The sequence below is a fragment of the Eutrigla gurnardus genome (genome assembly GCF_963514095.1).
Source record: "Eutrigla gurnardus genome assembly, chromosome: 13".
NCBI lineage: Eukaryota > Metazoa > Chordata > Actinopteri > Perciformes > Triglidae > Eutrigla > Eutrigla gurnardus.
The window spans coordinates 4,598,298-4,617,117 of record NC_139936.1 but is presented as its reverse complement, the minus strand read 5'-3'; the positions used below and the strand labels follow the sequence as shown (position 1 = coordinate 4,617,117).

General features: G+C 45.0%; 2 protein-coding genes across 2 annotated transcripts in view; one reads left to right on the top strand and one right to left on the bottom strand.

Annotated features, from left to right (window-relative positions):
* The window catches only part of bin3 (bridging integrator 3), a 30,037-nt gene extending 24,170 nt beyond the window's left edge, over positions 1-5,867 (top strand). The window contains exons 7-9 of the mRNA XM_084024205.1: positions 782-923; positions 1,974-2,108; positions 4,347-5,867. Coding sequence (XP_083880331.1) covers positions 782-923; positions 1,974-2,108; positions 4,347-4,493 — 424 coding nt within the window. The 3' untranslated portion in view covers positions 4,494-5,867. The remainder of the gene's footprint in view (positions 1-781; positions 924-1,973; positions 2,109-4,346) is intronic.
* acsl2 (acyl-CoA synthetase long chain family member 2) lies at positions 4,921-18,254 on the bottom strand. The gene is made up of 20 exons (XM_084024204.1): positions 18,126-18,254; positions 12,738-12,973; positions 12,528-12,642; positions 12,122-12,186; positions 11,949-12,050; positions 10,748-10,847; positions 9,870-10,048; positions 9,698-9,730; positions 9,457-9,508; positions 9,222-9,295; positions 8,816-8,893; positions 8,600-8,734; positions 8,389-8,523; positions 7,840-8,008; positions 7,662-7,750; positions 7,475-7,591; positions 7,239-7,382; positions 7,049-7,150; positions 6,895-6,966; positions 4,921-6,800 (listed from the first exon to the last, which is right to left on the bottom strand). The coding sequence occupies exons 2-20, from the start codon at positions 12,969-12,971 to the stop codon at positions 6,660-6,662; spliced, it is 2,136 nt and encodes a 711-aa protein (XP_083880330.1). The 5' UTR covers positions 12,972-12,973; positions 18,126-18,254; the 3' UTR covers positions 4,921-6,659.
* Between the last annotated feature and the right edge of the window lie 566 nt (positions 18,255-18,820).

Here is an 18,820-nt window from a genome sequence, read left to right as displayed (position 1 = left end):
TGCTGGGATTTTAATAACCTCTCATGCTGTTATGTTTTTTCCAATTCACACACACGTGGTGTATTCTCTCTTTTTATAAAATGAATGAAAATGCATAACCAACTCAGTCCAACCAAGTAAAGCTGGGAAGAGACTTTGAATCTGTAGTTTACCTATCATCCAGGTATGTTTTTAATAAATATTATGGGGTTGAATATTTACTAGATACAGTATCCTGCTTCCCATTAAAGGCAGCCACAAACCAGCGCAACAAGTCCCAGGATGGAGCTCAGACTCCTGTTGCTAAGTTACAGATGAGTGTTTCCCTATTTTTAGTGCCGAAGACTAGGATTCTCGTTGCAAGAATATATTTTCATTTGGAATATGATAATTGTCACAAAATGAATTGTTTCATGCCATTTTGAACTACAGTAATTAGATAATAGATTAGAGGAAGCTTAATGCAGAGCTGTCCTCTGGGGGTTTGAGAGTACCTCTACAATAAGATGTTGAGGGGAGGGATTTTATTAATTCATAATGACTTTTATCAAGATAGGATGCCATGCCGTATGCATGTCTACAAATATCGTGGAAGAAAAGCTGTTTTAATTATTTCGGTAACTCCAGTTTCTCCCAGAAAATTCTGATTTTTTTATTTTTTATTGTTTCCCATTTGAGTGCTCAGGCGTGTCTGGGTATCTATTTTTTGCTGGTATGTATGCACACTTGTGTGTGCTTTGTTTGGCGCCCTATTGGTTGTGTCAGGGATGTCTAAGGTTGTCTGTGTGCCGGTTTATCGCAGGTACGGCGGCGTCTTCCCCAGCCTCAACATGGCAGTGAAGCGCCGGGAACAGGCACTGCAGGACTACAAACGCTTGCAATCCAAAGTGGAGAAGTACGAAGAGAAGGAGAAAACCGGACCCGTTATGGTCAAACTACATCAGGTACTGTGACTTTTAAAGCGTGCACGTGTTAATCCACAGCGGTGCTCCCTCCATCTGCAGGGGGTCAGAGTTCACTTGCTCTTACATGTTGCATGTATTGTGAATACGGCGCAATACGTGGAAAAAGACACAAATGCTGACTGGATATGAACAAAAATAGTTGAGCACATGCATACTGTACATGTGCGATCCTTCACCCACGCAAGCTACCAGGCTCTCAAGTAGTGCCTTTTCAAAAAGGCACTGCTGCACATCTACAGGCACGTAATTGAGAATTGTAGACACACACACACACACACACACACATACACACACCGTGAGGCCACTACACATTCACAGATAGCGCTGCAGCGTTGCCTATGCTATTGCCTCCAACACATCCTCACATGGCGAGCCACCCACACACATTGAGAAAAGCACTGTCAGGGGAACAAAGCCTTGAAGAGGCCCCTACATCCCTGCCCTTTGAGTCCCCGTGCACTTAAAGAAATTATCCTGACAAAACACTCGCATGCCATTTTAACTGCCATGTGTAAAGAAAACTTAAACCATAATGCAGTAGATAAACAATATGTTGTTGTTTTTAATAGAGCGACTCCCCCCTCCCCCCCTTAATAAAAAAATTCTCACCCTCTCACACATATTCATTGTGCATTCCATAACTCCATGCCTACAGTAGACATCCCACTAATACATTCACACACAGATCAGTGGTGCTGGAGTCCACTCACAGCCAAGTCTGCCCACATAACCCACTCCTCCTCACTGTGGTCGTGATTACAGCCTTTTTTTCTCTCTTTTTTTTTTTTGCACTGCTTCTCCGTGGGAATTAAGCAAATATCTTTCTGAACAATAAGAACGAAACCAAAGATGGCTCCAGTGCAAAAAAATACTTGTATATTTGTAGGTATTTGTTTTTCTAAAAAATCCACTTTTTTTGTGGGAAATTCAAACGTGATGGTGAAACGACGGGATGTTATGTAAAGTACAAAGTGATAGTGACCGATGGTGACCGGTTGATTTGTTTCCTCTCTCCCGTCCACGCCCCAGGCCAGAGAGGAGCTCCGGCCGGTCAGGGACGACTTTGATTCCAAGAACAAGCAGCTGCTGGACGAGATGCCCAAGTTCTACCACAGCCGCATCGACTACTTCCAGCCCAGCTTCGAGGCTCTCATCAGGGCACAGGTTAGTGATTCCCCTCCCCGGAGATGCACGGACAATAAGGCGCACGCACGCACGCACACACCCACTCCACAGTGTCTGTTACGCCCTCTGAGCGTTGATTAAACAGTGGATAAAGTGTCTGATGGAAGGGAGTGTATAATCCTGGCAGTCTGTCTCCCTCCACGCTGTCCTAATGTGATTAACCCCCAGTGACGGCCCACACTGCTGCCTTTAGCCCAGGAAGGCCTCGTCTGTCTGGCTCCACTGCAGCCCTGCAAGTCATCCTCTAACCTGGAGCTTCTCTTAAAGCAGCTGGGCGTCTCAAGTTAGCGCCACCATGTCCCCCTCCCCCCCCTCCCCAGACCTGCCTGGCCATGTCATTTCCTCTTTGGGACAGCCACTGGCACACTCCTAATTAGTAAACCAGATTATCCTAATACCAATTATGGAGTTATTTATTTTACTTTGAACTTAAAATGAGCAATCGGTTATAACCAACATGTAACATTTCCACTAATCTGAGCTCTTATATCTCTTTTTAAGGTTAAATCACCTACCATTTATACCTGGCTTTGCATGGCACAATATTAATCACGCTGTTTTATTCCATCTACATCGTCTTTATTCATGTAGCGCAGGCACATGAATGAACATTTACACATGTTTATACACACACACAGAGAGCCCCACGTGGGTGGCCAGTGGTCCAGTGGACCTCCTCCCCAGCCTTGCTGCATGTGCTTGGTTTCATCCTCCACTCCCAGCCGCTGTTGCTGCTCGCCTCCCAGCAGCAGAAGGAAACGGCACAAGGCTTCCTTTGTTGCAAGCCTTCAGCTTCGCTAACGCGAGTCCCGTCCAGAAACTGTCAGTGGGACACTTGGCCTGACCTGTCCACCTGTACAGATGTTGAAGAATTAAGACATTGTCTCGACTTCTCCCTCGATGTCTTGAGTTTAGCTTTCTCTGCATGCATGTGTTCAGTTAAAAAAAACACTCCTTTCGTCTGTTGATTTCCTTTGTTTCCCAGTGTTTTAGGACTCACTGGATACATTAATTATTCATTATTTGTGTAGGCTAAAAAGGTCAGAGTGTAACCTCTCTGTATTCATATGAAGCAGCTGGGACTATGGTATGTTAAACTGTCCAGACAGAAGCCATGTAATTTAAAGCTTTAATCAAACACTCCTTTCTGTGTCGTAGGTGGTCACAGGCTGCGTTTACTCCTCGTGGTGACTGGACTAATTGTAATAGTGGAGTAGTCTTTGCTACAGAAGAGCTCTCAGACACTGATCTGGTGTACATTATCATCACTGGTCAAATGGGCATTTCCGATGGTCCTTTCAACCAGGCATTTTGGAAAAAGAAATGATATCCGCTTTACCCCCACAAACAGCAGTAACCCAATACTTAGGGCCCACTCGTGTGGTTTAGGTGGCAAACGTCGGTGTAAACACACAGAGGTCTCTTCAGGCGGAGCACATAAAGAAAAAAAAGCTTGTACAAGGTGGTTTACAATCTTGTCCTTTTGTTTTCCTTTGGTCTGACAGTGTCAAATGTGTTCATGACAGAGTGAGACTAATGTTATTCCTGTATAAGATGCATGACTCCTAGTTATTTCCAGCTTGACCTGTCCCTCACTTTGCTGTGAGTCTTAGATGACCAGTAAGCGTTTCTTGGTTGGTCTTGCTGTTTTTGGCCTACAATTGGAGATCATTTCACATCATGCCCCCTTAAGAGCATCATATGCATCTCTTCATGAATAAATATTGAGATGTGTGTATGTGTGTGTGGGTTTCAAGGAGTTGTATTTCCCCGTACTTTCATTTTCTGCCTACTCTTCTGGAGTCTTGTAATGTGATTAAAGTCTATTAATCATCAAAGCAACTCTCTAGGGAGCCTGACTCATGAACTAAGGGGAAGAAGCAGGGGTGGGAAGTGTCAAGAAAGCTTTCAGTGAACACTCTATCTCTTGTTCCGATTGGGAGAGAAAAGCAGGGTCACTACCCACTGAAGTGCTGGGTTTTTGGGGGCTTTGTCGGAGTTGTTTGATATCCGTAGGCTCCCGCTTCTCCTTTCAAATCACTTCTCATTAGCGGGGTTGAGACCGGCAGCTTCAGGCCAGCGTGAGTAAAGGCTAGGTTAGATTGTGTGTTTGCATGTGCTGGAGTTTATCGTCTAAGAAAGGCCTTTTGGATCGACCCTCTCGAGTCTCTATCAGAGGACAGAAGGGACTACTCTCTCTTTTTTTCTGCTCCCCAGGTTGTCTATTTCACTGAAATGTACAAGATCTTCAGCGAGTTAACGGACCAGATTGACCAGGCAGGGCTGACTGATGAGCAGAGGGAGAGGGAGACCGAGGCCAAGCTCAGCGAGTTGCGTGCTCTGTCCATTGTCGCCGACGACTGAGGGAGGAAATCCGAAAAAACGAGGAAGGGCTCCTTTCATGCCCCTCTGAATGGATCGCAGTCTTTTCAGGCTCCTTCTTGCAGCTCCAAACGGACATCAATGGCCTTAACCTGTTATCTGATTGTTTCCTTGCGGCCTCCTCTCCCCTCCTCCTCCCCTTACAGAGACTCTCTGCAACTCAAAGCAGCTGAAATGCCACATTAACTAAGCCATCAGCCAAGTGCATCATTATAAGCCAATATGTTGTTTTCATTTCTTTTTCTTTATTTGGTAAAAGGAATGAAGCAGTTCTTGTCAGAACTCATTAACAGGGTTACACTTGTTGGTTTCAGAAATGTCTATAACAATTTGTCTCGTAAGCAGGAAATGAGCAAGAAAATGTTTTTATTAGTCACATCTGCAATGTCACTAACAATCTGTGAAAGCGTTTTTTTTTTATTACCGAGTTTACTACAGACTGAATGTTGTGTAACGTACTGTAGGCTACCGGCAAGACTAACGTGTGTCTGTGTTTTGGCCTTTGCTGGTTATGTCTAAGGTTAGCTCTGTGCCATGTGGTGTGAGGGCCGTTTTCTTTTTTAATGGGGTTTACAGGATGGTGTCGGTTAACATCACCTGTACATAATGTGCCTACTGTCCTGACTGTGGATGTAACAGGAAAAACTAACTTGAGGGAAGTGAGTTGTGGCATTGAAAGGTCAATGTTGCTGTCGAAGTCTAATTGTTGTCCAAAAACAAAAGGTCTGGTGCTCCCTCTAGTGGAAAATACGAATCATGACACACCATCTTCCTTTTTTTTGTTCACAGCATCCATCCTTTGTTGCATTGTTGGTGGTTCACGTTGTCTGTTAGCAAAGAGCCTCCTCATAGAGAGTCCTTTTTCTCTGTAGCCTTTATACCGGGATGGAAGTCAACTTTCTAGGTCTTTCCTTGTGATTTTGGACCAAATCATAGTGTCATTGCACTCAGTTATTTCCACCTTTTTATCAAGTACTGCCTCATTATGATAAACACACTACATGGTGATGCATACACACCAATCACTCCCTTATCATGTTCGTGGATTTGTATTCTTTATGGTGTCATACCAAGAAGTTGATTATTTATTATTTGAAAATTATAGAAACAAATTCTTAGTTGATTGACCGTCTGTTCTGTTATGTTTGACTTCCATGTATTAATGAAGGGTTTTCTCAATAATTAACAGTTTTAAGTAGATTTTTTTAACACAACTAAGTGAATGCTTTAATTTAAGAGTGGGTTTTATTTTAGGTTTTTGAAACGTTAACACCACAATCTGTTAAATGACATGTTTTTTTCAGCCGTCGTCTCGATGTTTAGTCAATCATGAAATAAATTAACTGAGAAGAGCAACTGTGTTTACGATCTCTACTGTTTTATCGTTGCCCTGTTGAGCCTCTGAAGGGCTCGGGGTGAATGCAGGAGTTGTTACAGAATTTAAATCACACACGAGATCATCAGTTCCTAATCTTTATTTTGTTCAGTTTCACTTCACTGGAATTAGTCAGTAGTGTCCAGGCAGCAAATCCCAACAGAAGCAGTATGTACAGTTTTTTATTAACGCATCATTGCTGCTTTAACCCTCATTAGTTATGATTTAATTTCAAGTGTAGGAGGACGAGCTCACACTAGTTTATGAAATCTTCCAGAGCAGATTAGAAAAACACATGACCACCGAGCTAGAATAAAGAGTGTTCATGAGAAGCTTATATCATGGTGATCCAAGGGCCCAACAGCTGTGAAACACACCTACAGTTAATGCAAGTTCTATGAGCGACAACGTCCCTTTTTAGAAACCCTTGTGTGGGACGAGGATCAGAACACGGTGTGGATTAAATGTCTTTAACCTAACAGTTCTGCAGGTTGCCTCTGAATAACCTCTTGATCTCTACGGCTAGACAATAATTTATTCATCAGTAAAATCTCCCAGTAAACTCTGAATTAGTGACAAAGACGACGCTGAGCTAGGAATTTAAAACAAACAAACAAAACCAATATTCAAAATACCAATATTCCAAAATATATACAATTGTATATTTTAAAATAAGGCACTGCTGGACGTTTAGGATTTGTCCCCTTTTTAAGTTTTCCCTCATTGGAGACCAGTAACCTTCTAGTGTACTGTGAGTTACAGGGTGGCGTCCCTCAGACGGCCGTCTTGCTGTACATGCTTGATATCTGTTCCTGAAAGGTCCTGCGGATGTCGGCGCGTCTGCTCTTCAGCGTGGGGGTCAAGAGGCCGTTGGCGATGCTGAACGTCTCCGGATGCAAGTAGACATCCTTCACCTGACGGGGAGAGAAAGGTACGACTTAAAAATCACACCACGATTCAGATCTGGGATGTTCTACGCACGTTTGAAACCAGGGTGAAACGCCTCACTTGTTCGAAGGACTTGAGCCCCGCCTCCTTCCCCACAGCTTTCATGTCCTCTACTACTGCTTTCGCTAAGTCCTGTTGAAACCAATCGCTGTCAGTTATTCTGGGATACAGTGATGTGAAATGTTTCTGTTCTGATGTGGTTTAGATGACGTACTGGATTCTGGCACAGCTCCTCGTAGGCTCCCACGAACCCTCGGCCTTTAGCCCAGTCCACAAACACCTCGGGGTCGGGCACAACTATGCCGATGAGGTAAGACTGGTGACGGGAAATACAAGAGGTAATCAGAAAAAGTCTTCGTTCCGCAGCAAATGTTTTTAAATCTAGAAACCGTGAATCGTCGTACCTGTAAACTATCTCCGTGCACGAACACCTGCAGCACGGGAACGCAGCGCATGTAGACGTTCTCTATCTTCTCCGGAGCGATGTACTCTCCCTGGGACAACTTGAAGATGTGCTTCTTCCTGTCGATGATGCGTAGCGTCCCGTTCTGGCGGCGGGAAAGCAGAGACGTACACGTTTAAAAAGAAAAAAAAAAGACTAGAATAATTCTAATTATTCTAGTTATAATTAGTGTCTTACTGGAAGCCACTGGCCCACGTCGCCGCTGTGCAGCCAGCCGTCGCTGTCCAAGGCCTCGGCCGTCCTTACCGGGTCCTTCAGGTAACCTCTGAACACACTGGGGCCGCTAATGCAGATCTGACGGGCCACCAGACGCGTCAGCAAGGGTGTGACATCATCTGATGTATAATCTTAAAGAGCATCTCACCTCTCCGTCGCCGTTCTTGGCGTAGTAGTTCATATCGGGGATGTCTACCAGCTTCACCTTGGCGCAGGGCAGCGGTGCACCGACGTGACCTGACAGACACATCCACACACCGGCTGCTGAGGACGGCTTTAACCGCAGATTTAGGAGGAAAGACGTGAGGAATCGGAGGGCGGCTCACCTGCGCTCCAGTCTCCCGGCATGGAGAAGGTGCAGCCTGCCGTGCACTCCGTTTGGCCGTAGCCCTCAAAGATCAGACAGCCCAGCGTGGCTCTGAGGAAGGAGAGCACGGTGGGGGAGATGGGCGCCGAGGCGGTCAGGGCGAACCGCAGGTTCCCTCCTAAACTGGCCTGAAACACAAGAGATGCACCAAAATGTAATATCATATTGTGCAACATTCCAGTTTTCAACCTAGACCATATTTCCCTGTCTGCATCTAGCGCACTGAGCCAAAATCCTTCAGCGCGCCGAGCTTCTCCAATACACTCCCACCGGACCCATATGCTCCGGGTGACTTTGGCATCGATTACTGGAAGAGTTGTGCGTCTCTTGTAAAGTTTGGACACGAATATGGTGACTATTTGCTGGGGCTGCTGGTCGTCGTGTACCACTGTGTTAGGTGCTGTGGAAAAACTGTCAGACTGAAAACCAAAAGGAAAAAAAGCTGTTTTTGTGAGGCCTACAGCTAATTAACTGGGAAAAAAATGAAATAAAATGCAGCTTCCAGCACCTGAATCCTGTTGAACACCAGCTTGTCCCACAGACTGTTGTTGCGTACGACCCCGCTGCTGAGCTCCGCCTGCTTCCTCCTCACGGCGTAGTGAAGCAAAGCCCGTCGCAACGGAGACGTCACGGAGCCCAGGATCTTCACAGAAATAAAAACAAAGGTTATGAATCATGATCCGACAGAGACTTATTGTGCCTGGTATCTATTTACCGACCTTGTCGTAGATGCGATTGAGTAAACGAGGCACAACGGGAAAGAAGGTGGGTTTGAGAGTTTTAATGTCGTCCATGAGGAGAGAAATGTCGCCTTGGTAGAATCCCACTCTGGCCCCGTGGCAGAACATGGACACCTGCGACAGAAATACACCGAATTCACACACAAACGTACGCTGCCAACAAACAAAAGAGTCTTACAAACGAGGATCCGCTACCTGAATCATCCTCTCAAACATGTGTGCCAGCGGCAGGTAGGAGATCGACACATCCTCTTGTCGGATCACAAAGGAGCCCTGAGAGGAAAACGAGAAATAAAGTGAGCAAAGCACAGGGGAGAGATTAAACTCCGGCGGCGGGCTTACGGCGAAGCCTCGCAGGCAATCAAACACGCTGTATGGCTTTTTCAACAGCAGTTAGATCAGTGCAATCTTTATACAGGGGGGGGCAATTAGTTAAAGTACTTTCCCGGCGTCGGGGGCAATCAAACAGTCAATTAATCATACCATTAGACACAGCGGGGAGAGGGACAGTTCTGGGATACAAAAGACACAAGCAGGTGGGAAGTGATGGAAGCCGAGAGGCTGTTCTCAATTAGACAAGGAGGTGGAAGTGTAGACAGACCTCCAGGATCTTAATGACAGAGGAAGTGTTGGAGGCGATGTTGCCGTGGGTGATCATGGCTCCCTTGGGCTTCCCTGGATAAATAAACAAGACATTACAGCAGTGCCCTGCAGCAGCAGAGGGGAAACTGCAGCGGTGCATAATAAAAAGAAGACGGGTTGTTAGCGGGCACTGAAAGGACACGTCGCTAACGAGGCCCGGCGACGTGGAGACGTATGAAACCGGGGCGGCTTACCTGTGGTGCCGCTGGTGAAGCAGACCACGGCCAGGTCCTGAGGCTGGGGAGGCTGCGGGCGACAGAACGTGAGACCGTGAGCTTCCTCCACCCTTAATTAAAGTCCTGCTTACCAGTGTGTTAGTGACATCGAATGGGATCGGGTGGAAAGCTGTCATCGGGGCGTTTAGAGAGGGGGCTTGTCTATTTACTGGAACCGGTTTGATGTGGCGACGTTGCAGCTGAGAGTCGGTAAACTCACCACGGGATCTTTGAGGTTCTGCCTTCCCAGCTCCTAACATGTGGACAAAGAGGAGTCATTCGTATCAATTTGCATATCACCACTGATGCCTAAATTATAAAGGGGCTGCATTTATAATGAGGCTGCATTATAGGGTATTTAGTCCTCCTCCTCCCCCCCCACTCCCCCTCACCATGAGCTCCTCCAGTTTCAAAACCTCCACCTCGCAGCTCTTCGCCCTCGCCACGAAGGCGTCGCTGAACTCGTTGAAGAGAACCAGGCAGGAGAGCTTCGGCGTGACGCCTTGCTCCTTGTTCTCCAGCAGAGCGGCCGCCTTCTCCTCCCGGTCGCAGATCACCAGAGAGATCTCCGCTGAGAACGCAACCGACGAGACCAGTTACCGTACAAACAGACTGCAGTTTTCCAGAATCAAACATTTCTAAAACTCTTCTCGAGCAATAATCCAGCAGTTTTAAATCACACAACTGCACTTTGGGTCCGTAAGTACAGTATTATGCTTTTGCCATTTTCTACTCCAGTATACTAATATGACTATGCATTTAAAGATTTAACATTTAAAACATTTATTGTCTAAGTTAAAACGGTGATTTGCAACCTTTTTTACTTTTAATACATCGTGAAAAAGCACCATTAATGAAGTTATGTTTTACTCCAATGTGTCTGCACAACTGGTACTTTTCCTTTTAATCAATTACATTTGGCTTATATTATCTACTTACATTCACTTTAGTAGTGCAGTTGTAGTATTTTGAAGTAGTATGTATTATAAGTATTTTATTTTTTAAGTATAAGGGTCTGAGTTCTTGTTCCACTGCTGTTTCCAACAGGTTTAGCTAATAATCTCCTATATTATCTCAGATATTATAATACACACAGTTTGCAGGACTCTTAGTCTCTAAAACAATATTCTGGGAGAACGATCACTCCGTATTGTTCACCACTTAATTTGACTTGATATGAGAGGCTGGCAGACAAATGTTTACATTTTTTGGTGTACTGTTCCTTTAAATAATCATACAATCCCATTAATCCCGTGCAGGTTCTGCTCACCCAGGTTGAGGATGTGGACCATGGCCTCCAGCCCCAGCGTGTCATACAGCGGCACCACCGCCATGGAGTAGGTGTAGCAGGCCAGCTCCGCGATGATCCACTGTGGCCAGCAGAGGGAGACAAAGCAGCACCGTTGGACTCCTTTCCCAGCATAATCGCACGCTTACCGAGTGCGTACTTGTGGAGTTAAGCATCCAAACATCGGGGAGTCGTGCACGGTAATGTAGATCATAATGCATTTCATATTTCACAAAACAAACAAAAGACAACGTTGGAAGCAATAAACGGCACTCGCTGTGTAGATGGGGACGATGATGAGAGCTTTAGGGCTCTGCTGGAGCAGAAAATTGTCTCTCGCTTTCAGTCAACACAGGAGTGACAAAAAAATGCCCTTGCCTGACGGATACATTAAAATGAGTTTGAGAGCAGATGTACTCCGACATTAGCCGCCCCGGAGACCCGACTCCGCCGCCGGCACTCCGCTCTCGTTATGAATTAAAGCAAACACACTTTCAGGATACTCAAATCATATTCCCATTACAAAATTCAGAGAAGGAACACGAAGCGAGTACGAGTGGAGGGCTGGAGCGAAACCTCTGTGGGGATGTGTGCATGAGAATATATTACAAGAGCTGTATTTGACATTGTGAATATTAATGGAGCAGCAAACTATTTGCTATGTAAAGACATAGTGCAGTTATATCTGCATATCCCACTGGCTCGCTCACAGCTGAAGCCACGTCGAGAACCGATTGAGAGGCAATCGAAATACTCCCTATCTTTACATTCTACACAGGTGAAATGTGAAGTATGGAGTGCTGCAGGAATAAGTCTGAAAACCCCAGAAATGGAATTGCAGTTCCCTCGTCTCAAAGTCAATGTGTGTTTTGCATGGATAATTAGTTTAATGAGTTGAGATTTTAACATTTCATTCTATTAATAAACATCATGTTCATCCGTCTAGGCCTAATGTTCGATTTTTTGACTCCTACTGATTGCATTCATGCTCCAAAAATCATAAAAGAAGAACAAAACATGCAATACTCATTAACTATCATTAAAACCCCCCCGGCTTGTTGTCGAGGGAACCAGCTCGGCTTTACTTCTGGGGTCGGCTTACAAGCGTCATCCGCTTTATTGGGCCTTTCAAGGACCGGCGGCTCTAAAGCTCAAGGGTAGGAAAAACAAGTCCGGTTCGTACCTCCGGTCTGTTTTGTGCAAAGATCCCGACGAACTGCTGCGGGTTCGGCTGGCAGCCTTTGGCCAACAGTCCGGATCCCAGGACCTGCGCCCGCTCCGCCACCTGCAGGGTTCAGACGCCCGGTTAATATACAGCAGAGAAGTGCAGCGAGGACAGAAACACTGGAAACACACCTCGGTGTAGGAGATCCACTGGTAGGGCTGCCCCGGCTCCCTGAAGCCCAGACACGGGCCGCTTCCTGGGGGACACAAGGCGGGATCTTCAGTTTTTTACTTGAAATCTGGACCTCATGTCTTAAATATCAGAGTTGACCCAAATAAAGTACATTATTTTAAATTTTCTGTAATCAGTCCAGATTAAAAATGACATAATGCTCCAGTGGAATTAAAATGTGATAATAACTTACACCTCAGTTAACTTAACCAGTGACAACAAGCTAATGTTGGTTAATTATGCTCACTAATTATTGTTTGAAAGCATGTAATCAGACCGTATGAACGCTCTAGGGTCAATAATTCACTTTTGGTTGCTAAGATATGTGTTTGTAACTTCTTTAATTTGATCAAATATGATAAAAACCTGCGATCCTGAGTCCTCTCTGGAACATGTCGAAGACCGTCCTGGTGTCCTCGTAGTAAAACTCCATCAGCGAGTCGTCTTTAAGGAGAGCCGATCTCCTGCAGCAGGGATCTCCCTGAAACACACAAACAACCAATCAAACACCTCCCACCACGACGGCGTGCTCCATTCACACAAACGGTGACGGCGCAAACACGTGACGCCGCTCACATTGACGGCGACGGACTGGGCCTGCAGGTCACAGGGGGGCCGCATGGGTCGAGGACGGGTCACCAGCCAGTAGGCGGTGAGAGAGGCCAGCGCTCCGAGACCCAGCAGAGACGAGGGGGACAGGGACAGGGAGGACAGGGGCAGGGACGGCAGCAGGCTCCAGAAGTCCTCGGAGTCGGAGCCTTTGAGTCCGGCGCTGGAGCGAAGTGACCGTAACCACTCCTGGAAATGCATAACTGCCAGAAGAGGACACAACGTGAGTGGAACTGGAGGAAAGTATATGATCTCTTCACATCACAAACGCTTCATCATGCTGAAAAATCTTATTTTGAAAAGGCAGCACAGGAAGTTGGGAATGTTTGGCTTCATGGCTTCTGTCGATCATAATTTATTTGTTAAATTTTATGTAAGTTGCTTTGTTGTCTTCAGCAGCAGGACTGTTACTGATACTCTCTTTACATTCAGTAACAATAAACGTATTGATTAGAGCCAGACAGATGAATCATCCACGCCATGATATCGGCAGATATGAAGTCACTGCAGATACATCATCATCAGTTCATATGTCGATTAGTCCGTCACAAAAAAACTGTAGAATAAAAATGCTAATTAGGTTTGGTCAGTCTGTATCTATCGCCCTCAAGAATCCTCTATCAGTCGGGCTATATTATACTAATTATGTTTTCAATTACCTGATTAAAAAGCCCAAATTAACACCTTCAAATAGCCCGTTTTCTTCCACCTCAAACCAAACTGTTCAAATTCCAATTATATTTCACTTTTGATGATAAAATCTTCACATTTGAGGAACTGGAACCAGTTAATGTTTGAAAATGTTGCTGATAAATGACTTAAAAAGGTTGATAATAAGTAGGCATGTTAACTAATCATTTCAGCACTACTTTTATCAGTAAAAACATTGATTTATCAGTAGATTTTGAAGTTTCTTCATTATAAATCGGAGGATTGCAATGGAGGAAGTAGAAGTCATTCATTCGAAAATGCATCTCAGTATTTTATGCACAATAAAACAAACTCGCTACAACTTTATAAAACAAAAAGATAATAATCATATTCCCATTGGATCAGTCCTGGAAAACAAACACGAGATTTAGCACTGCAGTCATATAACAAAGCTCTTTTTTTCCCTTCCTTATCGAAACATTACCCACAATGCAACTCAGCCGCCAACAGTTTGGTTAACGATGTGATGTGTTGTGCGTAGCAGCTAATGTAGCTTCAAGCAGAGATGATGAGAACGGCTGCACAAGATTTCTTTTATTTTTATTTTAGTTTCCTGTCGTCTTCAGACTCAACGACCCCGACTCAGATGACATCACTGAGTTCAGTTTGTCACACTTTGTTCTCTCTGTAGTCGGGATGGGGCGATTTTATCGATCGTGGTGAATTTCCATTATCTGGATAATCATAAATATCCTTGTGAAAAAGCTGCTGAGCTCATTTTCACGGTAGAGAAAGTGAACAAAAAAACATGTCTTAAATGTATTGATCCTGTATTTTAGCAGGGAAACCTCATGAATTATCTTATTTAAGATTATTTGATTGTTCAATAAAAAAGAGGTTTTTCTGCTCTTTGACACAATAAATTTGTTTCTCAACTAAATGTAAAGTGATTCCAGTTTGTTTTAAACATATTTGTCAATCATTTTCATCATCGTCCCATGCCTTCTCTCAAACTTTTCTACTACATTTTATTCACAAAAACTCCCCGACACCTGCTGCAGACATACTTTGGTGTGTTAAATCAGAAAACAGTGGCCTTTCCCTTTAATCTCCACCACAGTGAACTCAGTTCATTGGCCGCTGAAGAGTCTGGTTAGAAGGCTGGGCCACGCTGGGCCACAGTCTTGGCACCGCTGACAGAGAAGAATGAAAGAAAGGGCCTGAGCTGTATACAGGGGGGGGGGGGCAGTGGTGAGACACCAGGAAGTAAAACCGATTGGCCGAAAAGAAACAGGCACTGAGGTTACTCAGAGTCATGTTGTGCCACTCTTTCATCGGCAGAGAGGAGAGGCTGGGGGAGCGTACAGTAGCTGCTGGGGGGGGTCAGTCCACCCCCGTGACCCCCCCCCCCCCCCCCCCCCCATCCAGAGACTTTATTTATTTTATAAGTGGAAGAAAAAGACAACATGAAAATAATCACCCCCCCCCCCCCCCCCCCAAACAAACCACTTCATCTTACACCAGAGGAGGACTTCACCTCCCTGAATACATCACTGCTTTCCCACATCCTCCCCCCCCTCCCCTCCCCAAACACCCCCTCAACCTCTCACCCACTTTCTCCCCCCGGTGCTAGGAGAGGGGATAAAGAGCGACCCCCCCCCCCCCCCCTCCCCTCCAGCCGGGCTGCTTCCCGTCCCTGCACGGGCAAAGTGAAGCCCCGCTCATCCTCGGAGGATTCTTAATTCACTTTGAGCATCAATTAATCTGAATTAAAATCTGCTGCGTCGCCGCTTCACACCTGGTGGAGCAACGAAACGGGGAAAACGGGGAAGCAGCTGATCCTCTAGAGTCCCGTCACCAGGGAAATAAATGAGAAACGTGGGAAAGAGGCCTTTATGAAACATGACGCATCAAAATTAAAAAATGACAGTCCGTTGTGAAGAGAGCTTCCTGTCGCCTCGTCCTCCCCCCCTCCCTCCCTCCCTCCCCCCCTCCCATTCATAAGGGCTATTGTCGAGGCCCAGACAGAGGCCATTGTGCTCCCAGCTTTTACTCCCTGGAAGACACGAGAGACAAAAGGAACGGCACACACACGTGAAAATATACTCCAGGAATACAAATGCACCTCCACAGCTGGTGTCCGCCCCGCCGGGGGAGAAACATTAAAAACACTGAATGTTTTGGTTGCTTCACACCTGAATTTGCATCAGTTTAATTTAAAAAAAAGAGGCCAAATGATATTTGATCCAACGAACAGAATCAGATTAAAAAACCGGCAACAAGCTGACTTCCTGCTCGCTCTCAGTTAACGCAGCGCCTGAGGCCGGGTCTGCGTGTCGGCACACATTTAGTCCAGCTGACAAGCAGCGACAGCTTCAGAGACGTGGAGCGCCGCTGCAGAAACGCTGGAATGTACGGAAACAGAAACCAGCAAACTGGTTTCAAGTCAAAGAAATCTGGCAGGTAATCACCGATTTAATGGAGCAAACTGTCGAACGTTGTTTGTGTGCTACGTTTGGACGGGAGTCTTACAACCTCAGGTTAATAATACGTACATAATAGGTGAGGAATTCAGGGAATTATTGAAGTATTTGCAATTCAATGTATTAATAGTAAAATCAGGACCTTGACATTCTTCATTCTAAAGCTTTTGGCAGAGAAAGAATGACATTTATAACTCTGGCAGCAAGTTTTAAATTATTATTTAGGCTCTTTGGTCGAGCCAGACGACATGAAAGGGCAGTCAAGCCTGCTTTTAACAAAATGCATGTATTTTTTATCTTAAGCAGACAGAAAAAGGACTGGTGTTCTTTCATATTGTTTTAATTATTTCCCGGATGAATTAAAATTTAAACTCTAAATATGGATTTGGTCGACTAGCAGAGAGAGAGAGAGAATTAAAGTCCCTGGAGAAGAGGAGGAAGAGGAGGCTGTGTACAGTGGCCGAGACAGCTTCTGTGGTGATGAGAGCAATGCTGGGGAATGCCTCCCCCTGACCCAGAAAACTACAGGAGGTGACACGAGGAGGGGGGGAGGTTTTAATGGGGGGGAGAGAGAGGCAGCAGCATTTTGTAACCAGCAGCAGCCGCAATGAACTCTGCACACTTTCCATGAGAAGCAAATAGTCTGATGGAGGGGAGATGAGGAGAGAGGGGGAGGGAGACACGTGATGTAGGGGGGGGGGAGAACCGGCGAAAGAGAAAGAAAGAAACACGGGTGTTTTCCGGCTGTGATTCCCAAATGAAGCGTGAAGAACACAGACACACACTCGGTCACAGTGAAGGGTTGTTTTCTGGTGGAGGGGGGGAGGAGGAGGTGGTGAGGGATGAATGAGAACGACCACGTAGGAAACACCGGCACTTTTCCCCCACCAGGAACCAATCAGGGTTCTCACAGACGAAAGCTACATCTGGGCTTGTTTTGGGGTGTGTTTTGTTGTGGGTCATCATGTAACTAAGGGTTCAGGTTCAAGCATCACTGATGATGATCCTCCATGTGGAGCTGTCTGAGGCCCCGAGCCTTGTGAGGCATCGAAGATATGAACGATTCATATCATGATGCACGATAGCATCCAGATAATCATCGATATGTTCTGAAAACTCTGAAATTGGCACCAAAACATCCTGGAATCGCTTCATATTTAGTTAAGATTTTAAATGCATCAGAGATGAATAATCAAATAATCTTAAATCATGATCATGAATCATATCGTCTCCCTGCAGAAAGAATGGATGGATGGATGGATGGATAGATGGATAGATGGATGGATGGATGGATGGATGTGTCCCTTCTCTACCTTGTTAGAGAGCTAGACAACATTTTTAATTACCCTGACGATATATCCAATCATCCCGATGATGGAAATTCTCCACCATCATTTAGGCCTACTGTGAGTGTGATTAACCCTATATCCTCCATCATCCAGTCCTTATATGACCCAGAACTAACACCCAGCCCGGATGCTGCAGCTGTCAAACAGAGAGAGAGGTGGAGGATGACAGTGAGCTGGCATCTGGCCACGTGGACAACTTTGAACATGTTGCCTGCTCCAGAGTATGCAGGTAAATAAATAACAGGTGACAAACAGAAAAGGTATGTTCTCACCAGGATGGAGCATGTGCTGCACAGATGTTTGGAGGCACATTCGTGATATTGGGCTGCTGTGAGAGTGTGATTTCATAGAAGAATGAAGGGTGGAAACTTTTTTTTTTTTTACACAAAACCACAATGATCCTCCTCTGCTTGGATGGGGAACCAAATACCAGAGGACTGGGCTTCGTGTGACAGTTAACACAGAAGTGCAGCCTGGGTGTGTGAAGGAATTTAGACGCACAATGCAAAAAAACAAAAAAAACAAAAGTCTGCAGAAACCCTTAAAGTCTTCTTCACCATGAAGACACGTTTTAACACTAGATGGAGAATGATAATAAGCATTGCCATGCATTTAAAAATCACATCTCCTCATTTAAATAATTAAAAGGCAAACTTGTTGGGGAGGTTTTTGTTAACAGGTTGATTGATCTTCGCGGGCCTCGAGGACTCAAACAAACAGGCAGGACCCTCAGCGGGCTGCAGACCGACTCCTTTCACCGCGGCTCGCAAACTGCTGCTCCGAGTTTACCGTTTGTTTCTGAACGGAAGCGACCGGAAACAAACATGCAAGGGAGAAAAAGTTACGTCATAAAAGTGAAAGAGTGAACTCACCTCGGTAACACGCAGGTCTTCTATCGCTCCTGAAGTCGAGCTCCACACTTAGGAACGTTTCTTCAGCCGCTGATCCATCAAAAAACCTGCCGACGCGTCAAGGGACAAACGTGCCGCTTACATTTCCGGTCAAAACCTTCCAAAATAAAACGGCGACTGGTGGGAGCGGCGCGCGCAGCCTCGTTGAGTTCGACACGTCAAGCGGGAAAAGATGATTTTTTTAATATATTTATATTCCTGCACTGCTTTTTATGAAAGTCTGTCATAAAAAAAAAGCAGAAACATTTTATTGACTAAGTATCTCTAAATAATTCAGAAAATTTCTCAAAGTAAAGAAAAATGTTCTCAAAATATCTACTAAGTATCTCAAGCTAATGAGGAACTTTCTAAAAAATACTGACTATATCCCAAAATGATGAGAAACTTCAAAATGTCTTTTCCTCTATTTCCCCTTCCATTTGTAATTTATTATTATATATATCAGAGGTGGGAAGTACTTCTATTTAAGTAAAATAACCAGGTATCTGTACTTTTGAGTATTTATTTATTTTTATTTTACTCCCTACATTTTAAAACAAATATCTGTACTTTTTACTTGTAGAATAACAATTGTATGACAATTTACTTTATTTTCGCAGTTAAAACCACACAACTTCCTGTATATATCTTTCTAGCTTGACGTGTCTCTGCAGGAC

Bases quoted from the DNA above. Each gene is read 5' to 3' on its own strand.
- acsl2 (XM_084024204.1), bottom strand. From the start codon at position 12,971: ATGCATTTCCAGGAGTGGTTACGGTCACTTCGCTCCAGCGCCGGACTC. The intron at 10,848-11,948 runs GTACGAACCGGA...TGCTGGCCACAG, and splicing joins TTGCACAAAACAGACCGGAG to TGGATCATCGCGGAGCTGGC. The intron at 6,967-7,048 runs GTACGTCATCTA...TGGTTTCAACAG, and splicing joins AGGAGCTGTGCCAGAATCCA to GACTTAGCGAAAGCAGTAGT.